Source organism: Motacilla alba, chromosome 4 (genome assembly GCF_015832195.1).
Source record: "Motacilla alba alba isolate MOTALB_02 chromosome 4, Motacilla_alba_V1.0_pri, whole genome shotgun sequence".
Taxonomy (NCBI): Eukaryota; Metazoa; Chordata; class Aves; order Passeriformes; family Motacillidae; genus Motacilla; species Motacilla alba.
Window position 1 is genome coordinate 14,940,079 of NC_052019.1, and position 26,918 is coordinate 14,966,996.

At 43.0% G+C, this 26,918-nt stretch overlaps 1 protein-coding gene across 1 annotated transcript; it reads left to right on the plus strand.

The window, feature by feature from the left end:
• On the plus strand, nucleotides 1–25,143 carry CD38 (CD38 molecule). Its single transcript, XM_038135768.1, has 8 exons — nucleotides 1–679; nucleotides 14,539–14,668; nucleotides 15,288–15,423; nucleotides 16,132–16,214; nucleotides 17,871–17,947; nucleotides 18,521–18,613; nucleotides 20,838–20,924; nucleotides 22,791–25,143. Exons 1-8 carry the CDS (start codon nucleotides 441–443, stop codon nucleotides 22,870–22,872), a joined length of 927 nt encoding a protein of 308 aa, XP_037991696.1. The 5' UTR covers nucleotides 1–440; the 3' UTR covers nucleotides 22,873–25,143.
• The last annotated feature ends 1,775 nt before the right edge of the window (nucleotides 25,144–26,918 follow it).

The window sequence follows — 26,918 nt, forward strand, 5'->3', positions numbered from 1 at the left end:
CGGGGATCCGGGGACAGGCGGGGATTCGGGAACAGCCCGGGGATCCCGGGACAGCCCCGCGCTCCTCGGTCAGCCCAGGGATCCAGGGACAGCCCAGGGATCCAGGGACAGCCTAGGGATCCCGGCAAAGCCCAGGGATTCCGGGACAGCCCCGCGCTCCTCGGTCAGCCCGGGATCCTGGCACAGGCGGGGATCCAGGGACAGCCCGGAGATCCCGGGACAGCCCGGGGATCCCGGGACAGCCCGGGTACCCCGGAGGGCGCAGCTGCCCGGACAGCCCGGCGCTCTGCGGGCGGCCGGTGACCCGGGGCGGGCGGGGGTCAGCCCGGCCTCCCGGGCATCTGCCGGGGCGGGGGCGACGCGGGCCGGCCGCAGGAGCCGCTGTCCCTGCTGTCCCCGCCGTCCCCGCGGCGGAGCAGCTGCCGCCGCCTCTCAGCGCGATGCCGCTGCAGCAGGGCTCGGCCCGCATGCGGCAGCGCACGGTGCTCCTGGTGGGCATCGCCGTCCTGCTGGCCGCCCTCGTCCTCGCCGTCGTGCTGGCCTCTCTCCTGACCCACGGAAGGCACGAGGTCACTCCCAAAATGCTTAAGTGGCAGGACAGGGGGACCACGAAGAACTTGCAAGAAGTTATTCTGGGAAGATGCTACAACTTCATCACGGCGCAGCACCCAGAGCTGGGGTGAGTAGAGGTCTGGGTCGTGCCTCAGGTGTCGGGTGAACAGAGCTGTCTCTCGCCTCTGCCTGGCCCTGAGCACTGGGTTTGCAGGGGCAGGGAGAAATCAGGCGGCCAAGGACCCTGTTTTGTAGGAAAACGTACTGACAGAAACTCGGTGCCCAAGTGGTGGCTTTTAAAGGAAACTACCTGCAGGGGCAATAAAAGTAACACTAATCAAAACATAATAATAAATGGATTTTACAACTTCCCTAATGCCAGCTGAAATAAAAGCTGAATTGTAACACGTTTGAGTACATGGAGGTGAAGCAATTTGCTGTAGAGCTGATCTGCCGAAGTCTGTAATGTGACACTGCAGCCCTGTGACCGAAACTGCACAGGAGGGAGGGAAAGGACAAGGCTCAACACAGACTTATAGAGCAGACAAAAATGTTAGAAAAACATTCAGAAGTACCTTGGGGTTATCCAAAACTGGATTTAGCATGTGGGTGAGACTTCTTGATGAGCTCAGAGATCTTGTATGGAGAAATAGAGGTGGATCACAATACCAGCTCATCAGTCCCTGGAAACACCTTCCACCAGAGGTGGTCCTTGCTCAGCTCATCGCAGCAGGTAGCGCAACACCCCAGGCATCCCATCCCTCCTCTCCTGCAGAAGAAATTCCATGGGCGCAGGTCTGCAACAGTGTATTAGAGCTGATTTTCTGATTCCCTTCATTGCAGAGAAAGGCAAGGTATGAAATAAGGGATGCCCTGGGGCCCCCAGCAGGTACTGGGGACACCCAGGATGGGATCCAGAGCAGCCAGGGTCTCTCAGCAAGGAACCATCCATCCCTTCTGTGGCACCAGCTGCCCTGCTTTGTGTCTGCAGTGAGCCTCTGGCAGAATTTTCCATCACCCTGGGATGAGTTCTGTGGGGCTGCCCCACACCTTGGCCAGGTGACAGAACCATCCTGGTCTTTGTCCTAAAAAAGGCAATTGCCACCTCTTTTTTTCATGACATTGAGCTGATGAGAACAAAGCTGTATATAGTTTGCTTGCATTTGGGTTTCTTTTGGCGTTGGATATCCTGCACTGTATGAAAAAGCTGATCTGCAGTATTTGAAGGGTCATGTGGAAAATCATGGCCTGAGCACACAGAGACTTGTTCGTGCTTTACATCAAATATTTGAGTGGCTTTAGTGAGGGAAAGGAGGATTCTTTTACAAATAAAATTTAAAAGATCCTGAAACTTCCAAAATCATATACATGTTTCTAAAAGCATAAAATAATTTATTAAAGATTTATACACTCAATATTTAAATCTGAAATTGTTTTCAGGCCTAATAGCCTTTGTTACATGGGCTTGTTTCATTCCAATTGGGATGCTGAAGATGTGAAAACCGCTTTTGTGTGAATATGCTTTCAGCCATGGCCACGTGTGTTTTCACTGACAACAGTCTGAATCTGGACCACAAATATCTCTAGGAATTATTTGTTTAGGCAATTAATCCAAGAACAGTTTTAAAAAATCACAAATTCATGATCACAAGTTTTCTAAAATGTTTGTTAGTACAAAGCGCAATATTTTGGCCAATTTACAATCCAACAGGGCCTAATACCTTTGTGGCTGCGAGCTCACTTACTTTGAGATTAAATTACTTCTGTATAGTAGGACCCTTTTTTGTTTTATTTTATTTAAGAGACAGTTTTTTCTGAAGCACAGAGCAAAGAAGAAGGAAAATTATGCTTGTTTATGTACATCTGAAATGTTCAGAAGTTTCTTGAATGGAGAATTAAATGCAGATGCTTTTCTGGAAATGAAAGCCAGGATTGCTCATTTCTGACTGCGCTGAGCTCTGTGCAGTTTGTGGAACCAACCCCTTCTGTCACTGGCACTTTCTGATAATGACCTGGGTGCCTTTAGGACACATCAGAGAGTGGGATCTTTCATCCCTCTCTCTTTCATCATTAATGTAGGCCTTGGATCCTCTGTTGTATGGGATCTGTGGTGCACTTAATCAAAGAGAAGAGTAGGAACAGAGAACTGCAGAAACATGGGCAGTCTTGTGAGCTGGGCAAGCTGCGCCATGTACCCTGCCAGGACTGCTGCTGCCACTACTTCCCACCATGGGAACTTCATTATCTTGGTTAGAAATATTTTCATTTTCTCATAAATTTGTCCATATTTTGTTCTTGCCCTTTTAATCTTACACTGATATATATATATATTTTAAGATCTGCCTTTAGTAAACTCGTGGACGCTTCCATGTATTTTTACTTTTCTTTATATCAGAGTCACTAAGTTCCACCTTTGATGATATTTTCTGAACATAAAATCTATTCACTGAGGTAGTTAGTGACATTTACTACATTTTGGAGTGCCATATTTCAATTTGGAATAGCTGGCAGGTTTGGAAAAAAAGGGGGGTGGTTGACATCACAATGGATATTGTACTATTCCTGGCCATCACAGATGGCTTTAACAGAGTTCTACAGCCTCCACTGAGCTCTGCTTTTGCATTTGTGTGCTGTATATAATTTAAGAAGGCCTCTGACATGTTAGTGCACACCTTCACTATCACAACTTTAATTCTAGAGGATACCTCTTTGCATTCTCCCTCTTCTTCCTGGAGCCCTTTCACCATGCCCAGCCAGCTCGCTCTGGTCGTGCTCTTCTCTTTTCCAATACAATCTTTGGGCTGAACCCAAGCCCAGAGAGGCCACTGAAAGGCTCTTGCTGTCTGCAGCTGAGCTTTTAAACACCTCATGCAATCAGATTTTATCCTGCTGATTTGTTTATTCTTCAAATTCATCAAAACTCTCTGTTGAGCTTGCTCACAGAAGGGCATTTCTCTGGTGCTGTGTTACGGCATCTGCCGGTAATAATTTTGGTCAACTGCTTGCGTGCCATACAATCCTCAGATTTATTCCTGCTGCTGGCTGACTCCTAATGTTTGTACACATGCAATTTCCTCAGTATTCCTGCATAAACTTTGTCATGACAAAGTTAATGAGGAAGAGAAACAGAAGACCAAACATTGCAATAGAGCATTTTCAGTATTAGCCCTATATTTTAGGAAGAAATGTGGATGGTATAGCAGCAGGCTTTAGGGGGTTTGTTCTCTGCACACAGAGTCACACACCTACATACTGACAGTAAAGAATAATATTTCTTTTTGGACTTCTCTGGAAAATACTGGCTCCAAAGCAATAATTTGTCACAGCTTGGTAGTCTTACCTTTTTTTTTTTTCAACATTAACAGAAGCTAGAAGTTCTGATTTCACCAGTCCTGTAAAAATCCCGTGCGGCCATCAGTATGTACGGCAGCTTGGGCTGAATGGAGCCAAAAGCAATTTGGTCTGAAGCAACAATTTGACCTCCAATGACTTCCTGCTCTCCTTCCCAGTAATACGGACTCCCTCTGGTGGCTGTCAAACCGCTTGTCACCTCCCGTCCCACGCCGCCAAACTCCCAGGAATTTATCCCTGGCACAGGCAGAGCGGGGAGGGCAGCGGGGGCTCGGCGCTGCAGGCTCACCTGCCCAGGTCAGGGGGTTCAGCAGATCCGCGCCCACAGAGAGCACTTGTGGTGACACCACAACTCACCCATCACTCGAAGATGCTGCTTCTGATGGTTTGGCGCCTCTATTGGGGCAGAAAAAGTGGCAACAGCTGTAGCCTAAGCTAGCTGGTTTAGATTTCCTCATCAGCACATTTAAATTGGCAGGCTGAGGTCAGGAACCAGCAGCACTTTGTGACCTGGGGAAGGAATGGAGAAGCCATGTTATCTAAAAGGTCATAGTCACTAATGCCCAAAGCATAAAAGATGCTTTTTTGGGATCTAGAAATAACTGATTTTACATTTGCAGCTCGAGAGAATTTTTATTCTCAGCTAGTGACTGCTCCCCCCTCACAGCTGCAGTCACTTCTTGGTCTTTAATTCACAGCAGCACAGAATCACAGAATGGGTCAGGTTTGAAGGGGCTACAGAGGATCAGCTGCTCCAACCTCCATGCCCAAGCAGGATCCTCCTGGAGCACATTACACAGGGCTGTGTCCAGAGAAGCTGGCAAGGACCTACTATTTGAAAAATTTTAAATTGTTTGAAGTCAAACCAGCTTATTTTTTGTCTAACTTCTGACAGGAAGAGGGCACTAAGGACTCAGACAGGGAGCAGTGTCAATAACACATGTAACTGCCCAGCCAAACAATGCCACTGTGCCTGACCAAGCAACACAAAAACCTGATGATGAAGCTGAAAGTGTAGAACTTCAATACAGTTTTCATGCAATCTTGTATGGACACAGAATATGTTTCCCCCTTAAATATAATTAGATCAACCAATGTTGGTTTTATTGTTAGTGGCAAGTTCTGTTGCAACAAATTTTAACAGTCTATAATTCCATTAAATGTAGTAAGAGTTGGTGCATGTCCAGGAGAGCTCTGTCTCCTGACTGCACAATCATGAATGCATTTTGCCTTCCCATTCCTTTGCAGCCTGTGGAGATGGAGATACATTTTGTCAAAAAGAACATATGGACCGTGATTTCGTGTGAGATACTATTGCATTCACAGCATAATCTCCTCCCAAAAGAAATCTGGGGTTTGTTGTTGTATGCTTACTTTTGCATTTTGCCTTCATGCTTTACTAGGCATTTTTAATCTAATTTCTTTGTGTTTGTTCACTGATTGTTAATGCTTTCACATCAAGCATGGTACTAAAAAAACATGATTTGATTCAGTGTCACAAAAATCCTAGCTTTATTTTTACAGCCATGATATTATACCAAAACTTACCTAAGATTTTTTTTCATTGAGAAAATGTGCCTTGATGAGAGAAACCATTACTGAACCAGTCTTCTGAAGAGTACAAGTCACTACCCAGTTGTAATGCATTAGACCCTCTTAGAATGCTCAGAAGATTTCTAGCTTCCTGATTTGATATCCATCAAACTGCAAAGGACTCAGCGTTTATTTGTTTGTAAGAATAAGCTTTCTAAAAAAAAATCTGTTATCATTGTTGTGCCATCTTTTTTGGTCCCAGAGCAAACAAAAGGCTTTATTTGCACTGCCTGTGGAAAAGGACACAGGGGCCTGGTGACAGGCTGAACGTGACCCATCAGTGTGCCCTGGTGACAAGAGCCAGCAGAGCCTTGGGCTGCAGGAGAAGGAGCATTGGCAGAGGGGGACAGAGGGGACCTTCCCCTTGGCTCAGCCCTGTGAGACGTGTCTGGAGTGCTGGCTCCAGTTCTGGTCTGGTCACTACAAGGGAGTCAGGGACACGCCTGGAGCATATCTAGTGAAGGACCATGAAGGTGATTGAAGTGTCTGAGATCCAGAGATGAGAGCCCTGAGACTGTCCAGCCTGGAGAAGGGAAGGCTCAAGGTGGTAAATACCAGATGAGAGGAGTAAAGAAGAGAGAGTCAAGCTTTTCTTGATGGTGTTCAGTTGCAGGATAGGAGGCAATGGGCATTAATTAAAGTACAGAAAATTCTAATTAAACATAGGGAAAAAACAGGGGTTTTTTACTATGAGGGTGATCAAAGACTGGAACAGGTTGACTGGAGGCTTTGTGGAGGCTCCATCGTTGGAGACATTCAAAACTAGACAGATCCTGATCCTGAGGAGCCTTCTCTGAGACAGAGTTGGACTAGATGATCACCAGAAGTGCCTTCCTTGTCCTTCATTTCTTAGGAATTGCTTTTAGACTTGTAAGAAGTCCACTGGGAAACCAGGACAAACAGCAATGAAGAAATGTTTTGGCTAATCTCTAATGAAAATTGTGTTGATGTTTTGTTCCTACAACTGAGTTGTCTCTCAGCATTAAGATGGGCACTGTATCATCATAATAGCACACTGCTTATTAAAATACCCAAGCCCTAACATTTGTGTATGCTGTTAAGGTTCCTCTCCCTAATTCATGAGTTTGTGTGCTGATTTTAATATCTTCTCTGTGTTAGCCTTTGTTGTATGAAACCTCATTGCTCTGCTTTTCATTTATTCTGTCCCTCAATGTTTATAACAAGGTTTTCTTTTACAATTGTCTTTCCCTAAGTTGTATACAAGTGACTTTGACTGTTCTTGTAATTTCTTGGTAGCAAAGATGTCATTATAAATATTAACAACTCTTTGAGTCCAACTTAAAACTACACTTCTATTGAAATACGCTGTACTGAGCTTTAATGGGGAACTGGGATATAATGTTTAGTGGGCACAAATAGACAGTGATTGAGAATATAGAGGCAGGGCTACTGGCTCTGGAGTTTGTCCTTCTAAAGAGTCCTCATGCTGCTTAAAGCTGGTTCCATAACCACTCTGGGCTGTAAGGTAGGACTGCATTTGGGTTTTGTTGTCATCTCTTTCTAAAGGAAGTTCATTAGAAAGAATTAACTTTCTTTTAGCAAGAGACAACTCCATAGAGCAGTGGGTAGCTATCATTTATTTGTTCTTGAGAGAATTAATCACCAGCAAGTATATTCATTTCTGTTCTTCTGGAGTATAAATGCCACTGCTAGGCTGTGAAAAGCCATTCAGTTCTGTGCTGAAAATCTACCCTCCCCTGCTGTAACTCCACAGGCAACCCAAGGTCTGAGCACCCAGCCAGTGTAAGGGGGAGATGTCAAAAGATACATTGTCTTTTGTCCATGGCCAGCACCAATGTACTGCTGAGGTACAGAAACGTTGTTGAGATCTGAATTTATCTCTCACTTGACAGCCGTATGTCAACTCACCAATCAGTTTTCTTTATTGAGTTTTTATCATATAGAAGTTGTTATTAAATGACTCTATATTTCTCATATGCACAAACTTTTTTACATTAATTTTACAGTGTATAGATACTTAATGGTTCTTACTGCAAGATTCCACAGGATTTTAAATAATTTTTCACATTTAGGTTAGTTTACACATATTGCATCACTATATTAAAGTATCCTTGCAGTCAAAATCTCCTTTGGTTTTAATCCCAGATACTGGAGAGAATATTATTCTGCCTGTGCTGATCTTCTTCATGTTGATCAGAAGTATTTGCTGATTAAATACTTTTCAACTTAGTTTTTCACTGTAACTCTTTGCAGCTATTTAGTCCTGCACAGTCAGTTAGCTGCCTGCTCTTTACCTTCTCTCTTGTTTATTGATTTTATAGAATTGACTCTACAGGGCAAAATTATAGCACCACCCTAGGACTGAAATTATCAAATGTTTTTATGAGCTTGTTGCTGTAAAGGGGAATACTGGTCTCTCCCACTTTCTCCTGCTTCTGTTCTTCTGTAACATCTGTGGAGATGTCAGTGAGAAAAACCCCACACTCAGAGGTGATATAATTCAGCTGTCATTGCTAAGGTATGGTTAAAATTCAAGAGCTGTTTAACACCTCAGAGCACCATGAAGAAATGTATCCCTGGTTATCCATAAGGATAGGAGGAATAGATCCTTTTTCCCTCTAGGGTCAAATGAAAGTCTGTCTCAAGTGTCCAAGGAAAAAACACGCTAAAGATGCATTCTGTCTTCCCAGGGATGACCACAACATAAGGAATTATCAAGAAGCCCACTCACAGATGTACTAAAGCTCTGATCTGTTCCCTTGCCTGTGTCCTGCTGATAAAGCCCACCCTTGAAGCAGGGGCTTCTCCCAAACTATTGCATTTCTGCCACATTCCAGCAGCTTTATTTATATTAAAAACAAACAAACAAGCAAAACAAAACCAAACTATGTAGCGCAAATTAATGCTATGGGTGGGAAAAATTGAAAGTGCACTAAGCCATTGAATATTTCCCTGTAGGTGCTTTAATTTAGATCACTGTTACAGAAGTGTTCTCAGAAGTTTAATATTAACATTGAAACTCTACTACCAACACCCTCTCTGATCAAAGGGTAAGATGCAGCTAAAATTTATTCCCTCTGTATCTGTTGATGACATGGCTCTCGCTTGGAAGCTTAAACTATAGACTACTTTGACCCTCTGCCAAAATGTAGTCCAGGTGAGACTTCTGCCCTTCTGGAGGCTCTGTTCCACTTACAGAGCACCTCTGAAAACACCACCTGCTTTAGCAGGTTTTAGCTTGTTTTTTCACCCAGGGAGGCTGAAATCCAGGCAGCAAAACAATCTGCCGGTGTAGATGAACCCTTTCCTGGTTACAGCTGCCCCCCCTTGGCTCAGCCCTTCCCAGAAGGGTGACAAGGCTGAGTGCTGTCCTGCAGCAGCAATTCCCCACTCACATAAAATACTCCAGGAGCCATAAACCAAAGCCACGAGTACTCCTTCCCTTAAAACCTTCTTGTTGCTGCCAAAGGTTGGTGTGGTGAGGAGCTGTCCCTTGCTCCAGGTCATTCACTGTTCAGGAACAGACAAAGCCCTGGGGTGCACCCTGCAGCAATCTCACTTAGGACTTCTTTTTCCAGACCTCCAGGCTCCCCCTCTTTGCTGTGCAGAATTTAATTGCTCTGCCTACAGGCAGCCTTTCCAGAGGTCATCTTCCTGTGAGGCAGGGTTCTGCAGCTCCCTCTCTATGCCCAGTCAGCTCCTCCAATGCTTCGTGTGCTGACTTTTGAACCATGTAATTAGCAGAAAGCAATACTTACCAAATCAGGCTGCCAAAACTCTCAAGCATGTCATTTTCATGTTGACAAAAAAATCTGTTACCATAAGTGTTATAGTGGCAGACACTTTGCAATAATTAAACTAAATGCAAAATGAGAGGCTTGTGCTTCTCAAAGACACTGAGCTCAGTGTCGGATTTTCTTCTTTCATCTTTTTCCTTGCTAATTTTCCCCCTTTCCATTATCCTAATGCTGAAACCAGCAGGCATTAATGTCCTCCAATCCTCAGCAATGACAGTGGCTGACCTCTCTTAATTCACATCTGTCTGATTTTGTCTGATGGGAGGTTTAGGTGCTGCAATAACAGGAAGGGAGCCGATCCACGGTGTGCCCCTCCCCATTTTCAGCTCCGTGCCCTGGCGATGGGTCACGCTGTCACCCCAGGGCTTTGGGGCTGACCTCAGCTGCTGCTCCCGAGGAGCTCCTTGTCCCAGCTGATGGCAGTGTTCTCCTTGCTTTTAGCTCCAGCCCAGCTTCACTGCAGTGAACCGCAGCTGCCTGGGCTGTGCTTGGCAGCAGCTCCAAAGAAGCAGCTCCAAAGCAGCAGCGAGACACGGCAAGGCTGGAATCAGGGAAGGGAAAGCTGAAGAAATAAAACCCCAGAAATATTTAGGGCAGAAAAGGTAGCAAAAGGATTCTGAGTTACAAAGGGCTTCCTCTCAACACAGGCATACACATATAATTGTATATGCATATAATTGTATACCAATTATATAGTTGGTCCTTGTATAATTTCTGACATAAAGACATAGCTACACATAAGCTCACATGAAAAAAAAAGAGATTAACTATGCATGTGTAATATTTCTCTGCTGTCACAGCCATCACAGTTTATCAAAATGCAGCATTACATTGACACAGGCAAAGATGGCTCTGTTAGATGCAGAAATGTTGCTATACCCTTTAGTTCATTTGAGATACATTTTCCTTCTGAGATATCTGGGTTTTTACAGGTGAAACCCATGCCTTAGATCCCCAGAAGAGTGAAAACTGGCTTTGTATCTTTAAGGAGCTATGTCACAACCACAAACATCTTGCTGACTTTTTAAAGAGTCAGATTTCTGAGTGCTTAGGTTCATCACAGCTCAGTCTAGTGATGGTAGCAAATGAGAAGGATTTTCTTACACAAAATGCAGAGATTTGATCACTGCACAGATTAGGGACATGGGCTCAGGGGACTGTTCCCAGCTGTAACTTCAGAGCTTCACCGCAAGGCCACAATTAAAAATTCAGGGTGGCCTGAAGACATTGCAATGTTTTAGAAATAAAATTCTGGACCTTGGAAAAATCTGATATTGATTGCAGGGGAGAACAAGTGTCACCAGCAAAGTGTCTCTGCCTGGCAGGGGGATTTAAAAACATGGGCAGAGTTGATTGAGTTCTCCAGAACAAAGCCTGGAAGTAATTCTTTACTTATAAATTTGAAATAGGTCCCATACTTTAAGCATCACTCTCAAATTCTTGAGTAGAAAGCTAGAGACAGCACAGCCCGAGGGAACACTGCCCTTCTTAAGATGTTTTCAGCACTCAGTGTCAGTCCAGTGCTGAACTGAAAGCAAGACTTTGTTCATGGTGTAACTGAAATCAGAGGGGATGACACTTATCCTTGATATTATACCAAATAAATCAGTTTCAATTGGGGATGAGTTTGCTCTGTCATGTCCAGTTAAAGAAAAAAAAATTGCAAAGCAAAGTAAAAAAAAAATCTATAGTAACAGTTATTTACCAGATAATTCAGTGCTATCCCATTCCTTTCAGTGTAAGGATATTCTTTCAAGGTTAGCCTGACCAGTGTGTGGATATGCAAGAAATAATGATGCAGAAGCTGTCCATTTTTCTAATATGCACATTAAAATTTGGCTGCTGGGATAGATGCTAATGGAAATATTCTTGGCCCCAGCTTTTCACTTGATAGATTAATGTGATATTCAAATACAAGGCAAATGGATAGAAATGCTCAAATTTATTGGAAAATGCAACTTTTACCCCAGTGTAAGGACAAATGGAGGATATGCTTTGCAGTATGTACAACATTTGAATTTAATAAGGAAAATTTTATTTGTATCCCAACCCTTACTGAATGCTATACTGAGTTCAGGATGGAATGTCTGGCTCAAAAAAAATCTTAAGAAAAGTTCTTCAGTCCTTGTTTTCCAGAGAAGTGTTGCAGTTTTCAAGTTCACAGAAGATTTCATGTGTTCTTTCTGTTAGCTATTATTTCATGTTTAGCAGTATTGCCCAAGCCCTATTCATAAAAATAAAACTTGAAAAAATTAAACACAAATTTAGAGTGTATTTATGTTACATATCACTGAATCTGGATTCAATATTTCAGAGTCTATAGTAGAATAAAATGATTTAGATATTTTAACATAAAAAAGCTAACCTCAAAGGAAGAAATACATTATGCCTGAAGAGATTATCTGGTATTTACAGATAGGATGTAGAATTAGTTTGTATACAACCCAAAATACACAGACAAATGCCAGAGAAAGAGAGGGCCCGAGGCCCACAGCAATGTGGGACATAAGAGTATTCCCCATGGACTCCAGAGTTATCTGAATTAGATAAATTTAATTCACTGGTAGAGTGAGGCTCTCTTTTGTGGCCTTTCTTTCTTCTGTAAATCCAGAAGGAACACAAAATCAAACACATTCTATGACTTGAAGCAGCTTTAAGGGGAAAGTTTGTTTCTCAGGTGTTTGGTTTTTGGTGTTTTTTTTTTTTTTTTGTTGTTGTTTTTTGGTTTTGTTTTTTTTTTTTTTTGGCAAGGCACATGTTCTTGTTTCAACCTGAAGCTGTTCTTGCTGGAACTTTTAGCATACCACATGCCAGCAAACTCCTCATGTTGTTTCAGAAGGCCCAGAGCTACAGAAAGTCTCTGCCCTCACCTCTGCTCAGTGTGAGTTAAATGCTGCACACCAGACAAGTGTTTTCTTTCTGCATTGGAAAAAGGTCAGGTGAAAATTTATTAACAGAATCTGCTCCAACAGTGAGACTGGAAAGAATGGCACAACTTCCTGGAGCTGAGGTTTGCAGGTCCTCAAGCCTTCTCACTGCTTATCATATGTAAACCAAAACCACAGTTCTTTGTGCCTGATAATCTCTTTGGAATGCAAGACAAAATTTGTGCTTCATATCCAAGAAATAGCTTTCCAGTGGCAAATCAATGATTTATTATTATTCATTTGTAAAAAAAAACCCATGCTCATAAGCGAGGACAGCAAAAAGAAAAGGTTGTTTAGCTTTTTTATGTTTTTTTTTTTTGCTTTGATGATCTGTATTTTTATTTCTAAAACAATGCCTGAAATTGCCTAGTTTCTATAAAAGCCCATCTTCATGACTTACATTCTTCCCTGTGACACAGCTGGCAGTTCCACAGTGATTAGCAGCTGCAGAAGAGCCTCCCCCACTTGCAGGCTAAGACTACCAGCTTTTATGACATTAAAGATGCATTTTTGCTCAGCTCTGCCAGGACTGTACATAAAGACTCTTCTCTCAGGTACTGGTGATGTTGACACATGTCATGCACTGCTAAGTTTGAAAGGATGGAACACTGATTCTTTGCATTAGGGACTCAACAATCTCTCTTGGCATGATCATGAATCACCTGGATGGTTTTCTTTGTGCCTCTCATGGCCATGGCATTAATCTAGCAGCAGAAATGTTTTATATTGTGTCTATCTCCTACCTCTCTGCTTTGGAAATAAAAAAATAGGGGTTTTTTTATGGTTTCTTGAAAAATATTTTGTCTTCTGAGACCAAGCATAAAAATTTTGCCATATGAAAGGATAGATCACCGGGTACCCAGATGTCACGTGGGGCTGTTAATGCTCTTACATATAGCAGATTTCAGGAGTGGCTTGAAAAAAGAAAAAAAGAAAAAAGAAAAAAGAAAAAAGAAAAAAGAAAAAAAGAAAAAAAGCCTGCCTGGAGTCATTTGACAAATTAGAAAGTCTGAGCTATATCAATGTTTATGAGATGTGTCTGTGCTTACAGCCAAGCTGCACAAATTGCCTTTATGATAGCATTGACTGTGCAGAGCAAACGGGACAGCTGCCTATTCTCTAATGTCACCCCCAATCAGCAGGACCCCTTCTTTTGGATGATTCAGTGTGTCCATGTGCTAATCCTTGTCACAGGGAGAGGTATTCAGAATTTCCTAACCCCCTAAATAAAGTACCAAAGTTTGGGGTATGGTCTCTGGGTTATTTATGCTTTGCAGACAGAGAAATCTCCTCCAGGAGAAAATTTAATACACCCAAGTTAAGTCCTGCTAAGTAAAATGTGAATTCCTGCTGACAAAGGAGTGACACAAAACAATGACTGTGCTCCCTGCAGCACCCACAGTTTGGCTTCTTATTTCTACAGTGATGCAACTGAAAGTGCATTTAAGCTCTTGAATGAAAGAAAGATAATAGTCCTGTTAAAAAAAAAAATGCTCATTGTTACTCATCTTTATTTGCCAAGAGGTAAATTGGGCTCATACAAAAGAGACATGTGGTCCCTCATGCAGCTGGGGCTGGCCCTGTGACACATGACATGGCATGCCATGCCATGCCAGGGCTGCCTCAGTTGGCTGCTTAGCTGGAGACCCTCCAGGCTGAGCCTCCTGTCCCTGCTCCCAGGCTCAGTTTCAGACAGCATTGCACAGCAGCACCTGATCTGGATCTTGGTTACACATGTCAAATTAACTGCTCTCTAGCAAAGTCAACAGCTGACAATTAGTGCATAAATAAAAATAATCTCAGGTCCCAGAAAGCTAAATCTCTGGTTTTGTTTTAGATAAAATTACAGATTTTTTTTTTTCTCCAGGATCAAACTCTCTGCAGGGACATACACAGCCATATTTTCAGCTTGCTGTATCTGAGGGGACAGTATCCTTTGACCATACTTTTAAAATGTACAACATACAGTCTGAGAAGCTATTTGCTTCTCATGATTTGGTGTGAATAATCAAGAAATTTGGTCTTTTGGTTATGTAAAATCAGCACTGATCATTTTAAGGGGTAAAGATTTAAGGGGTAAAGATTTTTTTAAGATATTGCAGTAAACTAATTTGAAGTGCAGGGAAGAGAGATGATTTTCAACTGCTGTTTCCTCAGTATATACTTAATCTGCTGCAGATACTCTGCTTTGGTAATGGATCATGTATTTGGTGCCTGAGCATAGCTGGAATTCTTCTAACATCTGATCCAGAGTGTTTGACCACAACAGAGGGAGAACCTTTCACAGGCACAAATGCTCATAAATATTTATTAACTATGTTTTCATCTTTTGGCAGAGATAAGGATTGTCTAAAAATATGGGAATCATTAAAAGATGCCTTCATTTACAAGAACCCCTGTAACATCACACCAGAAGATTATCAGCCTTTAATGGAGCTAGCGAGCCATCCTATACCCTGCAACAAGGTACAGCACAGCGCAGGGTGGGCTGTGGTGGGAGGCCAGGTCTGGGCAATGGGATCTCACCCATAACAGCTGGGAGGGTCTGAGGGCTGATGAGGATGGCATTTTACTTTTGCACTCACTGCAACAGCCCTGCAGCTGCACCTCTGGGCCCCAGTAACCCTGCCCATACACTATTGCTGGGAATCATCCCTGGGTGAGGCTTGCCTCAAGCCAGGATCATCCCAGTGAAGTGGCAGGGATGTCCCCATCCCCTGAGCATGTGGCTGTCTGTAAGGACCATGCCATCATGCTGTTAGAGGGACACTGCTTCCAGAAAGCTGTTCTTCCATGTGCAGCTCAAAAGCAAACAACAAATTTGGTAAATATATGAAAACTAGCCAAACCTCTCTTTCAAAATCCCTTAAAAGCTAACCATGTCCCTTTCCACCAAAAAAAAACCAAAAAACACCCAAAGTATTCTGCAAACGACAGTGTTCAAATAAGAACTGACCCACTAAGGTGAACTTGCTGCAGTCCAAAACTCCTTCATAATCATTAACTTTCTGGTTTTCTCCAGAACAGTTTTCTGACCAGCTGTAGTATAGCTATCACTTATCAGACATTGTACCTTATTTCACAGTCACTGTTTTGGAGCAAGACAGGTGACCTCGTTCATCGTTACACAAAATCCAATCAAAATTTCCTTACCTTGGAGGACACCTTGCTGGGTTATATGGCTGATAGAGTTTCGTGGTGTGGAGACCCCTCTGCCCCAGGTAATCTACATCTCAACACAATCCTTTTCACATAATTTTCCAGTGGTTTAGTTTAAAATAGTAACTGCCCAATATTTTGGAATTCTGAAAATAACACCAATTTCTCAGGTTAAATTAAAAACCACAACATTGGATGTTATTTTAACACCAAGTTGTTGCTTGACCTGATGGTCACATCTAGCCCCCTGTGCTTTGTTTGCTTGCTTCTAGCCTGTGGTTCCTATGGGACAAACTGCAAAGCAGGAATGTCATTCAGGAAGGACCTGGCCATATCAAAGTGCTGGGGCAGTGTGCAGGTACCTTGGGGTATCACTGCCCACGTGGCTCCTGGGTTGGTGCTTAAGGCTAGGAACCTCTAAAACTGGGCTGGAATTACTGAAAATATTGGGCAAAGTTTAATTTTTCAATGCAATCAGACAGTACTTGTCAAGAGCCAACCTGTTTCTCACTTTCGGGATTTTGTGTTTTCCATTCTCTGTTTTCTGAGAATTCTTTGTGATATGGGATCTGCAACTGCCTCCCTGAAAGTACTGTGAGCAAACAGGAAGATCTTTGGGCAGATACAAATTCCTTTTCCTTGTAGAGCCCTCTCCTCATTTAGCCTTCTTGCGTTGATAGAGGGCAAATCTTTTTGCCCACAAAGCCACATAACCCTTGCAAAAATATTCACTCTAACCTTAGCTCTTCTATAAATGTATTTTTTCTCAGGAATCAACTATGAATCTTGTCCAAAACGAAATGAATGTGAGAGCAACCCCGGCTCTGTGTTCTGGAAAATGGCATCCAAGATGGTAAGATCTGAATCCAAAAGTAAGGAAAGACACTAAGTTCCTGATGTTGCCAAAAAATATCATTTTGCAGATTGGACTTAAAAAATGGAATAGTAGAAGTTGACAAAATCTTTTGCTCCAGGTGTTAAAAATCATGGTGTTGGAATCCAAGGTCCCATATTTTATGTACAACATTTGATGCCCTTGTAGTTCAGGCATTCTTTTTGTGGACAGAGGCTGAGTGTCTGTGTCTGCCTTGGAAGAGACCTGGAGCTCTGCAAGCAATACTCACAATTATAACAATCACCTTAATTAAATCACAGAACGTAAATTGCTACGCTAAAATCCATTTTAGTGGAAAATTTCCACTAAAGTTTCCACATTCCATGCTAATGTGGAAAACAGCACCCAAATTGGCACAGACATTTTCCAAGAGGCTGAGAATCCCCTTGCACTTCCCAGCATAAACCTGAAGAGCACATCCTTCCACATCAGTAGCTGTGATGTCCCCACCTGCAGACACATGCCAACTCCCATCACAGGAATGAGATCCTGCTAGTCCCAGTTAAGCAATTAGCCCGGCTTTGTTGAATCAGCACTATACAGGATCAAACTGCCAGAGAAATACCTGATGTCCTGTATTACTTTAATTTTACTTGTCTCTCAAGATTTCACCCTTGGCATGACTATCAGTAGATGACTACCCGGGTGGAAAACAAGCATTCCTGTATGCTCCAGTTCTTTTGTATGTCAGAAAAAGTCTGCTCACCATAAAAAAAAATGTTTTGTGGGTAAACTAGGAGTGAAAATGGTTCAGTTCCAGAGTGTGTGAAAGACAGAACCACATACAGATGCAGGTTTGCTCAGCTGCAGGCTTCCTTGCCATTTAAATTCAAGATCTACTAAAACTCATTTGAAAGTTACACATAATGAAACTTCCTGAAACTTTGCAGCTCTCAAGATTTGAATTTGAGCAGCATTATTTATGAGAACGTGAAAGATTTTATTAGTATAGTCACCTGTATTAAGCTTTTTAAAAATTCTTTGCCTTACCAATGGCTTATACATCCAGACTAGGTACTTTATACACCTTAGTAGTCTTTAAATATTTGGACATTGGTTTTAAAGAATAAAAAAGCAGTGATTACATGATCCATTATATTAAAAATCAAATTTAAAAAACCTCAGTGATAATTTTACTAAAATATCAAGAGAGAAAAATCCCAAGCCACAAAAGAACACAGAGCACGAGTCACAAGGAAACAAGTATGTGGTGGTTTGTGTGTCCTTACACTAGGGATGCCTCTGCTCTGGCTTGTCCTTGCTTTCTGAGCTACAGCAGTCTGAGGATTACTGTGAGTTACCACAGACAGCTGCAGCTGCAGGGGCCCTGGAAAGCCCTATAAAAACTGAAACCAAACAAGCTGCTGTACCAGTCCTATGCAGCCTTAGACTGCCAATTCATAGCTGTCTAATGGGGCTTTGTCACAGTTTTGCTATAGCTTTCAGAGGTTTGTTTGTGGGGTTTTTTTTGCACTGAAATGTTCTGCAAAAATATTGTCCAGATCCTCTGCTTGTATTAGACAGTTCTGAGGAAATAAATTAATTCTACCAGCCCCAAGTCTGCCATGGCACTGCATGTAGTGTCAGAGTGTAATGTCCATTGGTCTGGTTCAGTTTGCAGAAGCAGCATGTGGTGTGGTGCAAGTGATGCTCAATGGATCAGTAGAAGCTGGAGCTTTCAGAAGCAGCAGGTATTCACTCAACACAAAACCATTCATGTTTCTCTGGGGCTGCATGTTGTTGTCTGCCTGTGAGTCCCAGTGCAGAAAGGATTTTGGTAAACTCACCCCTGGATGTTGTAAAGCTGATTCTTTTCACTCCTATTCAGAGACTGTAACTGAAATCCTTCGGAGGGTGTGCAGGTGGGGTATGCAGTGTGCTCTCACTGCTCAATTATTACAGTTCCTTTGATGTTACTTCACTAAACTGGGCTACCTGGCTGGAAGTGCAGTCATGAATAATATCAAAATATGAAGAATATGCTTTCTGGGGGAACAGCTATGTTCACTTCCCTGGCGCCAAAACTTCAGCTTGTTTCTGTCTGCAGACAGTTTCAAAAGTTCTCCTGAAAGTGAAATAAGAATGGAGAGACAACATTTGTCTGTAAGGCAATTAAATAGTCTATGAAAATCCATTGGCAAGATAATGTTCTCCCACAGAGTGTAACAGCAGCGCTAATAAGCACTAGCATTTGGGGAGCATACTCTCTGCATCTTTCTGAGATAACTAAGAATGTGTTGCTGTTTCATGTTCCATTCTTACAGCATTTTTGGAAGTATTGAGATCTTTAACCTGGATCCAGATAAAGTCACTGAAGTGCACATTTGGCTTATGCAGAACATTGGTGGACCTCAAAGGTGAGTCACACTGGTGCACAGTGACCAGCAGTGTGGGAAGGCACAGGGCACAGCTCAGGTCTGGCAGCAACACTGCCAGACAACAAACTCATGAAATCTGCTTTACACTCACCTTCTAGGTGCTTACTTTGCAGGAAAAAAATAACATTTGTACTGTTGTTTCTCCTAGTATTTTTTGTAGGTGCTGCTGCACAGGTATAGGTAAAACACAATGACATTTTCCTTGCTTTCAAAGAGGTCCCATGACCTTTAAGAACCTTTCAGCTCCACTGAGGTCTACAGACCTTTGCTATGGGTGCAGCACTGAAGTCAGAGACCAGACTATGTCTGCAAGGATAGACATGTCCATGTATCCATCCAAGCATGGATATGTTTGCCCACAGGAGTAGTATAATTATGCTGAGCCATTTTTGAATGACAGATCAGGTTGTGGAGTCTCCATCTGTGGACATACTCCAAAAAACTTAACTGGGACCTGGGCAACCTTTTCCAGTTCATATTGGTTTGATCTCAAGTAGTCTCTTCTTGCCTAAATGATTCTGTGATTTTTAATAACAAATCTGTAGTTGAAATGCTTACCATGGAATTACTGATACCAGAACAGCAACCTCAAATCACGTCTGAGCCTTTCTGAGTGATGTTTTTCATCCCATTCAGATTCATTTGCAGATCTACCACATTTGGAACACTAAGCATGAGGCTCTGTGCCTTTGACCCCTCCTTTCAGAGCCAGTTCTGTGGCCCACATGGCCATAATGCCCTGCCACAGTTTTTCCTATTCTTAATCATCTCCACAACAGAAACAGCAGCTGTGGTGCCATGGATGAGGAAGCAGGCTGTGATGGTGCAGTGCAGCTCAGGAAGGAGAGTGGACCTTGCTCAGACAGCCTCGCTCTGTGACACAGTTAGAGCTGCAGTGTTGCAGCCCTTCCCTGAGCCCAGGCACCCAAAAGTGTGGGAGTCCCCTTTCACAGGAGCTGACACACCTGCCATGGCTCACATGGTGCATCTGTGCTGGGACATCATGCCAGACTTAGTCTTGTGGTCTTTTGCATAAAGTTTTGCTGGAGAAAAGGACATTGAGTAATCTTTACATCGGTTTCCCCGCACATGGCACTGGACCCTTTCTCCCATGATTTCCCAGCACCAGAAATTTTAGCTGTGCTGCCCCTCAACAGCTCCCACAAGGCAGTGCCCTGCCAGCCCTCTTGCTGGGCACATCCTCCTCCTGTGACAAGTTCACAGCAATTTCCTTCTTATTTTCTACTTGCTTCTAAGGAGAGAGTGGGGGGGTAGCCCCAATAGTGTGCATTCCTCATATCTTCTGATTTGTATTCCATGTTGAATCCCTGATAACTTGTCAAGTCTAGTGAACAAAAAAAGAGGTGGCAATGCTCTCCACTAATGTCATACGTTAGGAACTGGATTTGTCCCCAGTAGTAGAAGTGAGTCCTATACTCTGGATGAAGAGATGATTTTTACCTTGAGGTAACAAGCCTTTTGCTGAGTCTCTATCTGTGCCTATGACATTTGTCAAACCTCTCACTACAGCTTTGGGGCCCTTGGGTTATTTAATTACATTAGAGATGCAGATCTTGAAGGTATGAAAGTGCTACATGTTTCTTGAAACCTTTCTCTGGATGGGAAAGAAATACACAACTTAGGGCTCCTACCAATGCTGAAGTGGTTGAAACATCCCCTTGCTGAAATAGAGCAGCAGCTGTAAACTGAGTCAAACATCCAGGAGGTGCTCAGAGCCTGCTTTATCCCCTGCTTTCTTATCAGTTTCCTCTTATCTCACTTCCTACCTGGGATTTCACTGCTGGCTTCCAGGGCTGACCTTTTCTCATCACATAGAGAACTTGACCCTTTTGCCCTTTGACAGATTTCAGTAAGCCTTGTATTGTGCTGCTTGGGTGGAAGCCACCAGCAGCAATGGAGCAGTTCTAGAGCACCCTGAACTGGGAATGGGACTGAGTCATGTCCCACGGATGTCCTGCTGCACAAAGCTCTCATGCAAGATGCACAGCTGAGTGTCACATAGCTTCTACCAGGAAGGGCCCAAAGGTAGCCAGAGCTCCACAAACCCAATGGGCTTCACAGCACATTGGCAAACACGCTTCTAAAGATTCTTACCTATAATAAAGGAGCGTCATAGTGTGGGATTTAGGTGAGCATTTTGAAGACACAAGGAACACAAGTAACTGAAGCCTTCTCTCCACAGTGAATCCTGCTCAGGTCGGTCCATTCAGAGGTTAATCAGCATTTTGGAAGAACGAAACTTTAAGATCATCTGTGAAGACAATTACAGGTAATTATCCACTCTTATTGGTGGTGACTTTGCTAACAAAAAACTGATATTGCAGGTTTACAGCAAGCTAGAGCAAACTTCCTCCTTGCTGCCACGACATCCCTCCAGGGGGACTGGGTCTTTCTCAGGGGCTCCCAGCCAGGCTGCAGCCCTGGGGCTGGCTGGCTCTGGGGCTTGCTCTCTGCCCTGCACTTCCCATTGAGCATGTTCAGTTGTTTTCAGGAAGGGAGCAATCCAGCCACTAGATTTTCTTCAGACTGGGCTTTTACCTAAAATACTCTGAACCAAACAGGCAGCTTTCCCCTCTGCTGCACACAGATAACACAGGGTGCCAAGGGTGGTCCTTACTTCATTCACCATGGTTTGAGCATCCTTTCTGTCCTGCTGCTTTGTCAGAGAGTGAGGCATGAGACACGGTAAGCATTACTTATTACTGTGATTTACCATTGTCAGGAGCAAAAAAACCAGGAGTCTGTGAAACAGCAGCCCAAGTCCTGACTTGCCTGAAATCTCCATCTTCCTGCTGAGGAAGTACAAAAGCCAGAGACCCTTTATCCCTATGTGCAGGTTCAGAGACCTTCACAGAGCAAAATTTTTCTTTAGAGACATTAGAAAAGTGGCAAACATTCAATATTGCTCATATCTTATCTGTCAGGAACAGCTTTTCAGTGTCAAGGACTCATACTTGGATAAGAACATTTCCAAAGAAAACAAAGATTTCTATGAGCTTCTGAGTTTGTGACAACAGTTAAAGTATGGAAAAATTTGTCTGCAAAGGAGAAAAATGATAGGTCTTTAAATCTGAAGGCAGAGCAATATATTCCTGTCTGGGTATTGCTGAACCTGATTAATGGGCGCTCTGCACTTGGTGAAAAAATTAGTGCTGGTGTGGAGCATAAATCTGCCAAATAGTGTCCTTTCTTTCTCTTTGGGTAAATGGAACCTTTAACCCATACTCCCAGGACCTGTAAGTAGGTACAGATTATTTCAGGCTATGATGACTAAAGTTATGGGAAGAGGCAGGAAGGGGAAATATATCATAGCTTACACCCCTTGTGGCTTAGCACAGGGAGGAACCTGACACTCATTGCTGTGTCCCACAACTCACAGCTGGAGGTAAAGTGACAAGTAGGGCTTTTTGTCAAAGCTGAACTAACACATATATAAACAACTGGGTTGAGTAACACAGACAATTAATTTTACTGTTTTATATGCAGAATAACAATAAAACAAGAGATGTACAGGTAAAGCCAAACTTCAGGATAGAGTCTGTAAGTTGGCTTCACTCCCCTGTAGTCCTCACAAACAGAACTGCGTGGGTCTGTATCAGCTGAGCATCTGCCTTTGCATGCCATGTAGCAGCTGCTGCTGGTCATTTTCTCTTGATTTTTTCCATGTCAACAGTATCTTCCAGAAGTAACTTTAAAACTAGGTTCACTGGATGCATTAGAAAAAAATCTCATCATATCTGACATTCACAGCAACAGCTTTCTGTTGTTATAGCAGTAGGGTTTACCAGTTAGTAAGACAGATGGTGAACTTCCAGCATGGCAGGAATTCCACAGTCTGTGCGAGAGAGCTTTCTTCTTCTTTGTAATTATTTTTTATATTGCAGAATAGCTGGCATACTGTGAGGTCAGATCCTACTTTGTTTTGTACTGATTTGCCCTTGTCCCTAAAAATACCAAAGTTACCTTTCTGCAGCAAGATCAATAAGAATTACCCTCAGAAAATCCATCTGCTTAATAAGCATGGATGTAACATGCACTTTGATTTTCACATTGCATTCAGTAGCTGTGAAGTAAGAATTCTGTTTTACTTGCAAATAGATTATTAAATATTTGTTTGTTTTGTGTTTTATTTCAGGCCTGTTCAGCTGCTTCAGTGTGTGCATAACCCAGACCACGCAGACTGCAGGCTTTGCACCAACAGCTCAGCAATTCCATGAAACAGAGTTCTCTGTGCTGCTGGAGAATTTCCTTACTTGTGTGCAAAGCTGGAGAAGATGTGGCTACATAGCTAAGAGTGATAACAGTAGCGTGGTGTGTGCTGAGTCCATAACCAGAAATCCTTGCTGTGATACTAACAGCCAAATAGCAGGAGATGATACCTGAGGTGTGATGCTGTACACACACACACTCACACACACACAAACACTGTTTCACGTGGGCGGGGGCTGTGGTCAGGCATTGAAGGCAGATGCTTTGCCCTGCTTTGCTCCCTCCCATCCAGCTTGCCACTGGCACAGAGCAGGGATTCCCTGGGGCATGCACAGAAGAGAAGGAGACTTTCCAGGATGGGCAGAACTTGCCTAGATCAGTGCTCATCCTCCTTCCTGCTGAAAGGTTAAACAGGAAATGACCAGGGCGTGCTACATTTTCCCTGCACCCCAGTGCAAACTTCCCCAGAGGGGAATGTTGCCCAGTAACACATAGTATGAATCATGGCTTTCCCAGGTACTGTGACACTTCTGACCAGGTAAAGCAAGCAATGGAATAGGCAGAGCAGTTCTTGCCTTTTAGTGGGTATCACAGTAAGCAGCTGGTGGGAAGACAGCTGAGCTGAGCTAAGAAAAAAACAGAAACTGCTCAGAGGGTTGCCTGCACCTGTAAAAACTGCTTAGTATGCAGCTGGGAGAGAAAATAGTGAGACTGACTCAGATAGCTCCATTAAAATCCTACTGGATACACCATTGCTGGTCAGATTACATTTTGTTCTTAATATAGCAGTAAACAGTAGCCTTCCAACTTTCATAAAAGGTCCCTCAGGCCCCAGCTTGGCCATCCACTGGAATAGAAACAAACATCAAATGGTTGCCACAATAAGGAGTCTCTCTTGACCTCAGTTTCTGCAGTGAAAGGTGATGCCTTGAGGTGTATAATTCACAAGCACTGACGTGCTGTGGTGCACTGGAACAGCAGGTTTCACTGATTTCCTTTGATTTCCATTTTACCAGTCTCAAGTGCAGCATTTATAGCAAAACAAGTATCTGAGGCCAGCTTGTGGCCACGGATGTAGTGCCTCTGTCAGTGCCATTGACACCAAGAGAGCAGAGCAGGCTTTGCTATAGATACACTCCAAGGTGGTGAGGTGACAGGGTGACCAGCAGTGGCCAAACCTTTAGGCACACTGGGGTTTCCATGGTCCCACAGGGAGAAGGTTGTACTGCCACATGTTTGGTGACTGCCCAGAGTGCAAAGCATCGTTATGGAGCTGCACAAGCCGGTGTCATTTTGAGCAGCTCTAGATAAACCTCATCTCTTCAATAGCAGTAGAGGGCCTGCACTGAGCCTGGCTGGACCAACCCAAGACCTCACCCGTAATGTTTACATTAAGTGAAATGTATAAAAATACAAGCAAGCTGTTATGTAACTACTTAATGAATCAACATAGACACATACCAATACTTTCAAATAGGTTATTTCTGACTATCAGTTACAAGTTTGTCTTCATGCTCACTTTTGTACCTCTTCTGTTGCAATACAAAATATTATCTGTAAAATCAAGATCTATAATAAAATTGCTGATGAGAAATGTTCTTAATTCAGTTTCACATTGTACAGAACCTCAGAAAGTTAAGAAAGAAAGATTCTCAGAAGACCAAAATAGGCCACTCCCTAAAAACAACTCAGAAACCTGCTCAGTGTATGAAACACTATATGCAACCACCCAGGAGAGCAGAGAAAGAGAGCACATCCTCCCCATCTGATACAGAGAAGTCATTGTCTTTGTAAGCAGCTGGAAGTGAAGCATCCTGAGTCTCTATCTTGAGCACAGATTGTTCTTGGCCAGAATAGTTAAGAAAGATGATTGTTCTTGTCAGTGGTAATGTGGTAAGATGCTAAGAAGCCAACTGTGCTTTTGGAAGCTGAGGTGCACAATTAATATGAGCAACTGTGCTGGAGTAAGTGATGGCTTTGTAATGCAGGTGGCTGGCAAGTCTGGGCTGCCTGGATCACATACATGGCAGAACACGAGCAAGCTCATTTCCAACAAACATTTTTATTATGCATGATCACACATGAAATGCCGTGCAGACATGCCCTACCAGAAAAGTATACTTGCAAATCCTACTGCTTTGCTGAAGACTTATCAAGCAAAAAAATCCTTCCAAACCAATACAAAGTGTTCCGAATCCACAGAAAATAAATAAAAGGAAAAATAACCATGCATTTTCCCCACTCTTTGGAATAAATGTTTCTTAATATAGTTTGGAAAAGGTTGGGTTTTGAAAATATGGTTTTAATCTGAAAAAGCTAACTCTCATAATTTGCTCAAGGTTAATAGGTTGGCTTGTGCCTCAGGCACACATCAAACACTGCTAGAGTGCTGCCCAGAAACATGAGAGGAGGCTGAGTTAATGTGTGATAGGGTGATATCAATGTTATCACTCCCAGAACCACACAGAGCTGGAAAAGCCACTTCTCTGACCCTGTCACAACAGCATTGCTGCTCCCCTGGTCTTTGATGCACTTCACCCGGCCAGAGCCTGCAATCATTAAACTTGTTAGGAAACAAATGAAATACAGAAAGATCTGTTCTCCTTTGCAACCAGCACTTGGCCTTATGTTTGATTTCATGTAATACAGAATTGCTTTGGATGGGAGGGGCCCTAAAGTTCGTATTGTTCCACCCCCCTGCCATGGGCAGGAACACCGTCCACTAGACCAGCTTGCCCAAAGCCCCATTCAGCCTGGCCTGAGCCCTGTAATATGGGGAAAAATCTTTGAGAGGTGTTTTGATTTGTTTATATGTGTATTGGCAGCATATTGTGCAGTGGGTCTGGGTCCCCCTGGGCTCTGGCAACAGGGGAGTGGTTTTGGATGGAACCTGAAGTCGTGGCAGCACTGCAGGGTCCATCAGTATGAGGCTGAAACTTCCCCTTAGTTTTTTTAGGCTACCCTTCATGCAGGTACCTGGGAAGACTCCCTGATACTCAAAACAGTGACCCTCAGACATTGTCTTGCATTAAAGAGCTCAGCAGAAAGAAGAGAAAAATGAGATCAGCAAGTGTTCAGGTAGGAAAACTGGTGAACAGGCTGGATCTCAGGAACTTTCTCTTAATAGCAAGATCATTTACAGGCTTAAAATGACACTTTGTGGACTAAAATGGACTAAGTGATCCTTCCTATTAAATCACTGATCCTTACCATTAAACAGCTTGAAAGGAGCAATGGCTGATCCAAAGAAAATCTTTTTGCATGTAAAATATGGAGGCTGGTGAAAAGATTAAAAACAAGTAGCATGTCCGAGTGGTTATCCCTCTGCTTTGCCAGTAGAAATTTTCATTGAATTCCTGATAAACCAAGAAAGGCTGGGATAATACATATTTCCTTGCTTAGAAAAAAACAAAAACTATAGAATGAAAAAAAATTAGTTTGAAGAGCATGTTTATTTTCAGCACTGCACTGTGGAGCAGGAGAGGGCAGCTGCCTGCTTGCTGTTCCTCCTCTCTTGTGTGGCAGTGATTGCCCAAATCAGAGCACCCAGGAAGCACAAAGAGCATCATGTGCTCCTCACCAGCATATTCCACAGCAATACAGCTGCTTTACCCCCAGTTCTACTAATTACTGGGATTTGGGCCTGCATGGAGGGAGAATAGAGCAGAGAGGGTTAAAATCCATGCTAAATATTGTAGCTAGGATTTCTATCACTTCAGGTTAGTCACCTGATTGTACAGACTTCCTCTATAAACAGAAGGACAAACCAGGCACCTCCTGAAAGCACTTATCCTGCTCTGCAGCAGTGAGGGCAGCACAGAGGGGATGATGTGCACTCCAACACAAGACCCTTATCTCTCTCCACTCCCTATGAAAGCTTCCTAGATTATCAGCTCAAATTGATCAAGTTAGCTTCCGGGTGGTTAAAGTTGCATAAAATCAGCCTCAAATATATTTCCCTGTGAGAAATATTATAAAGCAGGAAAGGACATCTAAGGATTCTCTCAAATGCAGCAAATAAAAGGCTTTTGCAAAATACTTAAAAATTATAATT

Bases quoted from the DNA above. Each gene is read 5' to 3' on its own strand.
- CD38 (XM_038135768.1), top strand. From the start codon at position 441: ATGCCGCTGCAGCAGGGCTCGGCCCGCATGCGGCAGCGCACGGTGCTC. The intron at 680-14,538 runs GTGAGTAGAGGT...ATCTTTTGGCAG, and splicing joins GCGCAGCACCCAGAGCTGGG to AGATAAGGATTGTCTAAAAA. The intron at 18,614-20,837 runs GTGAGTCACACT...TTCTCTCCACAG, and splicing joins AACATTGGTGGACCTCAAAG to TGAATCCTGCTCAGGTCGGT.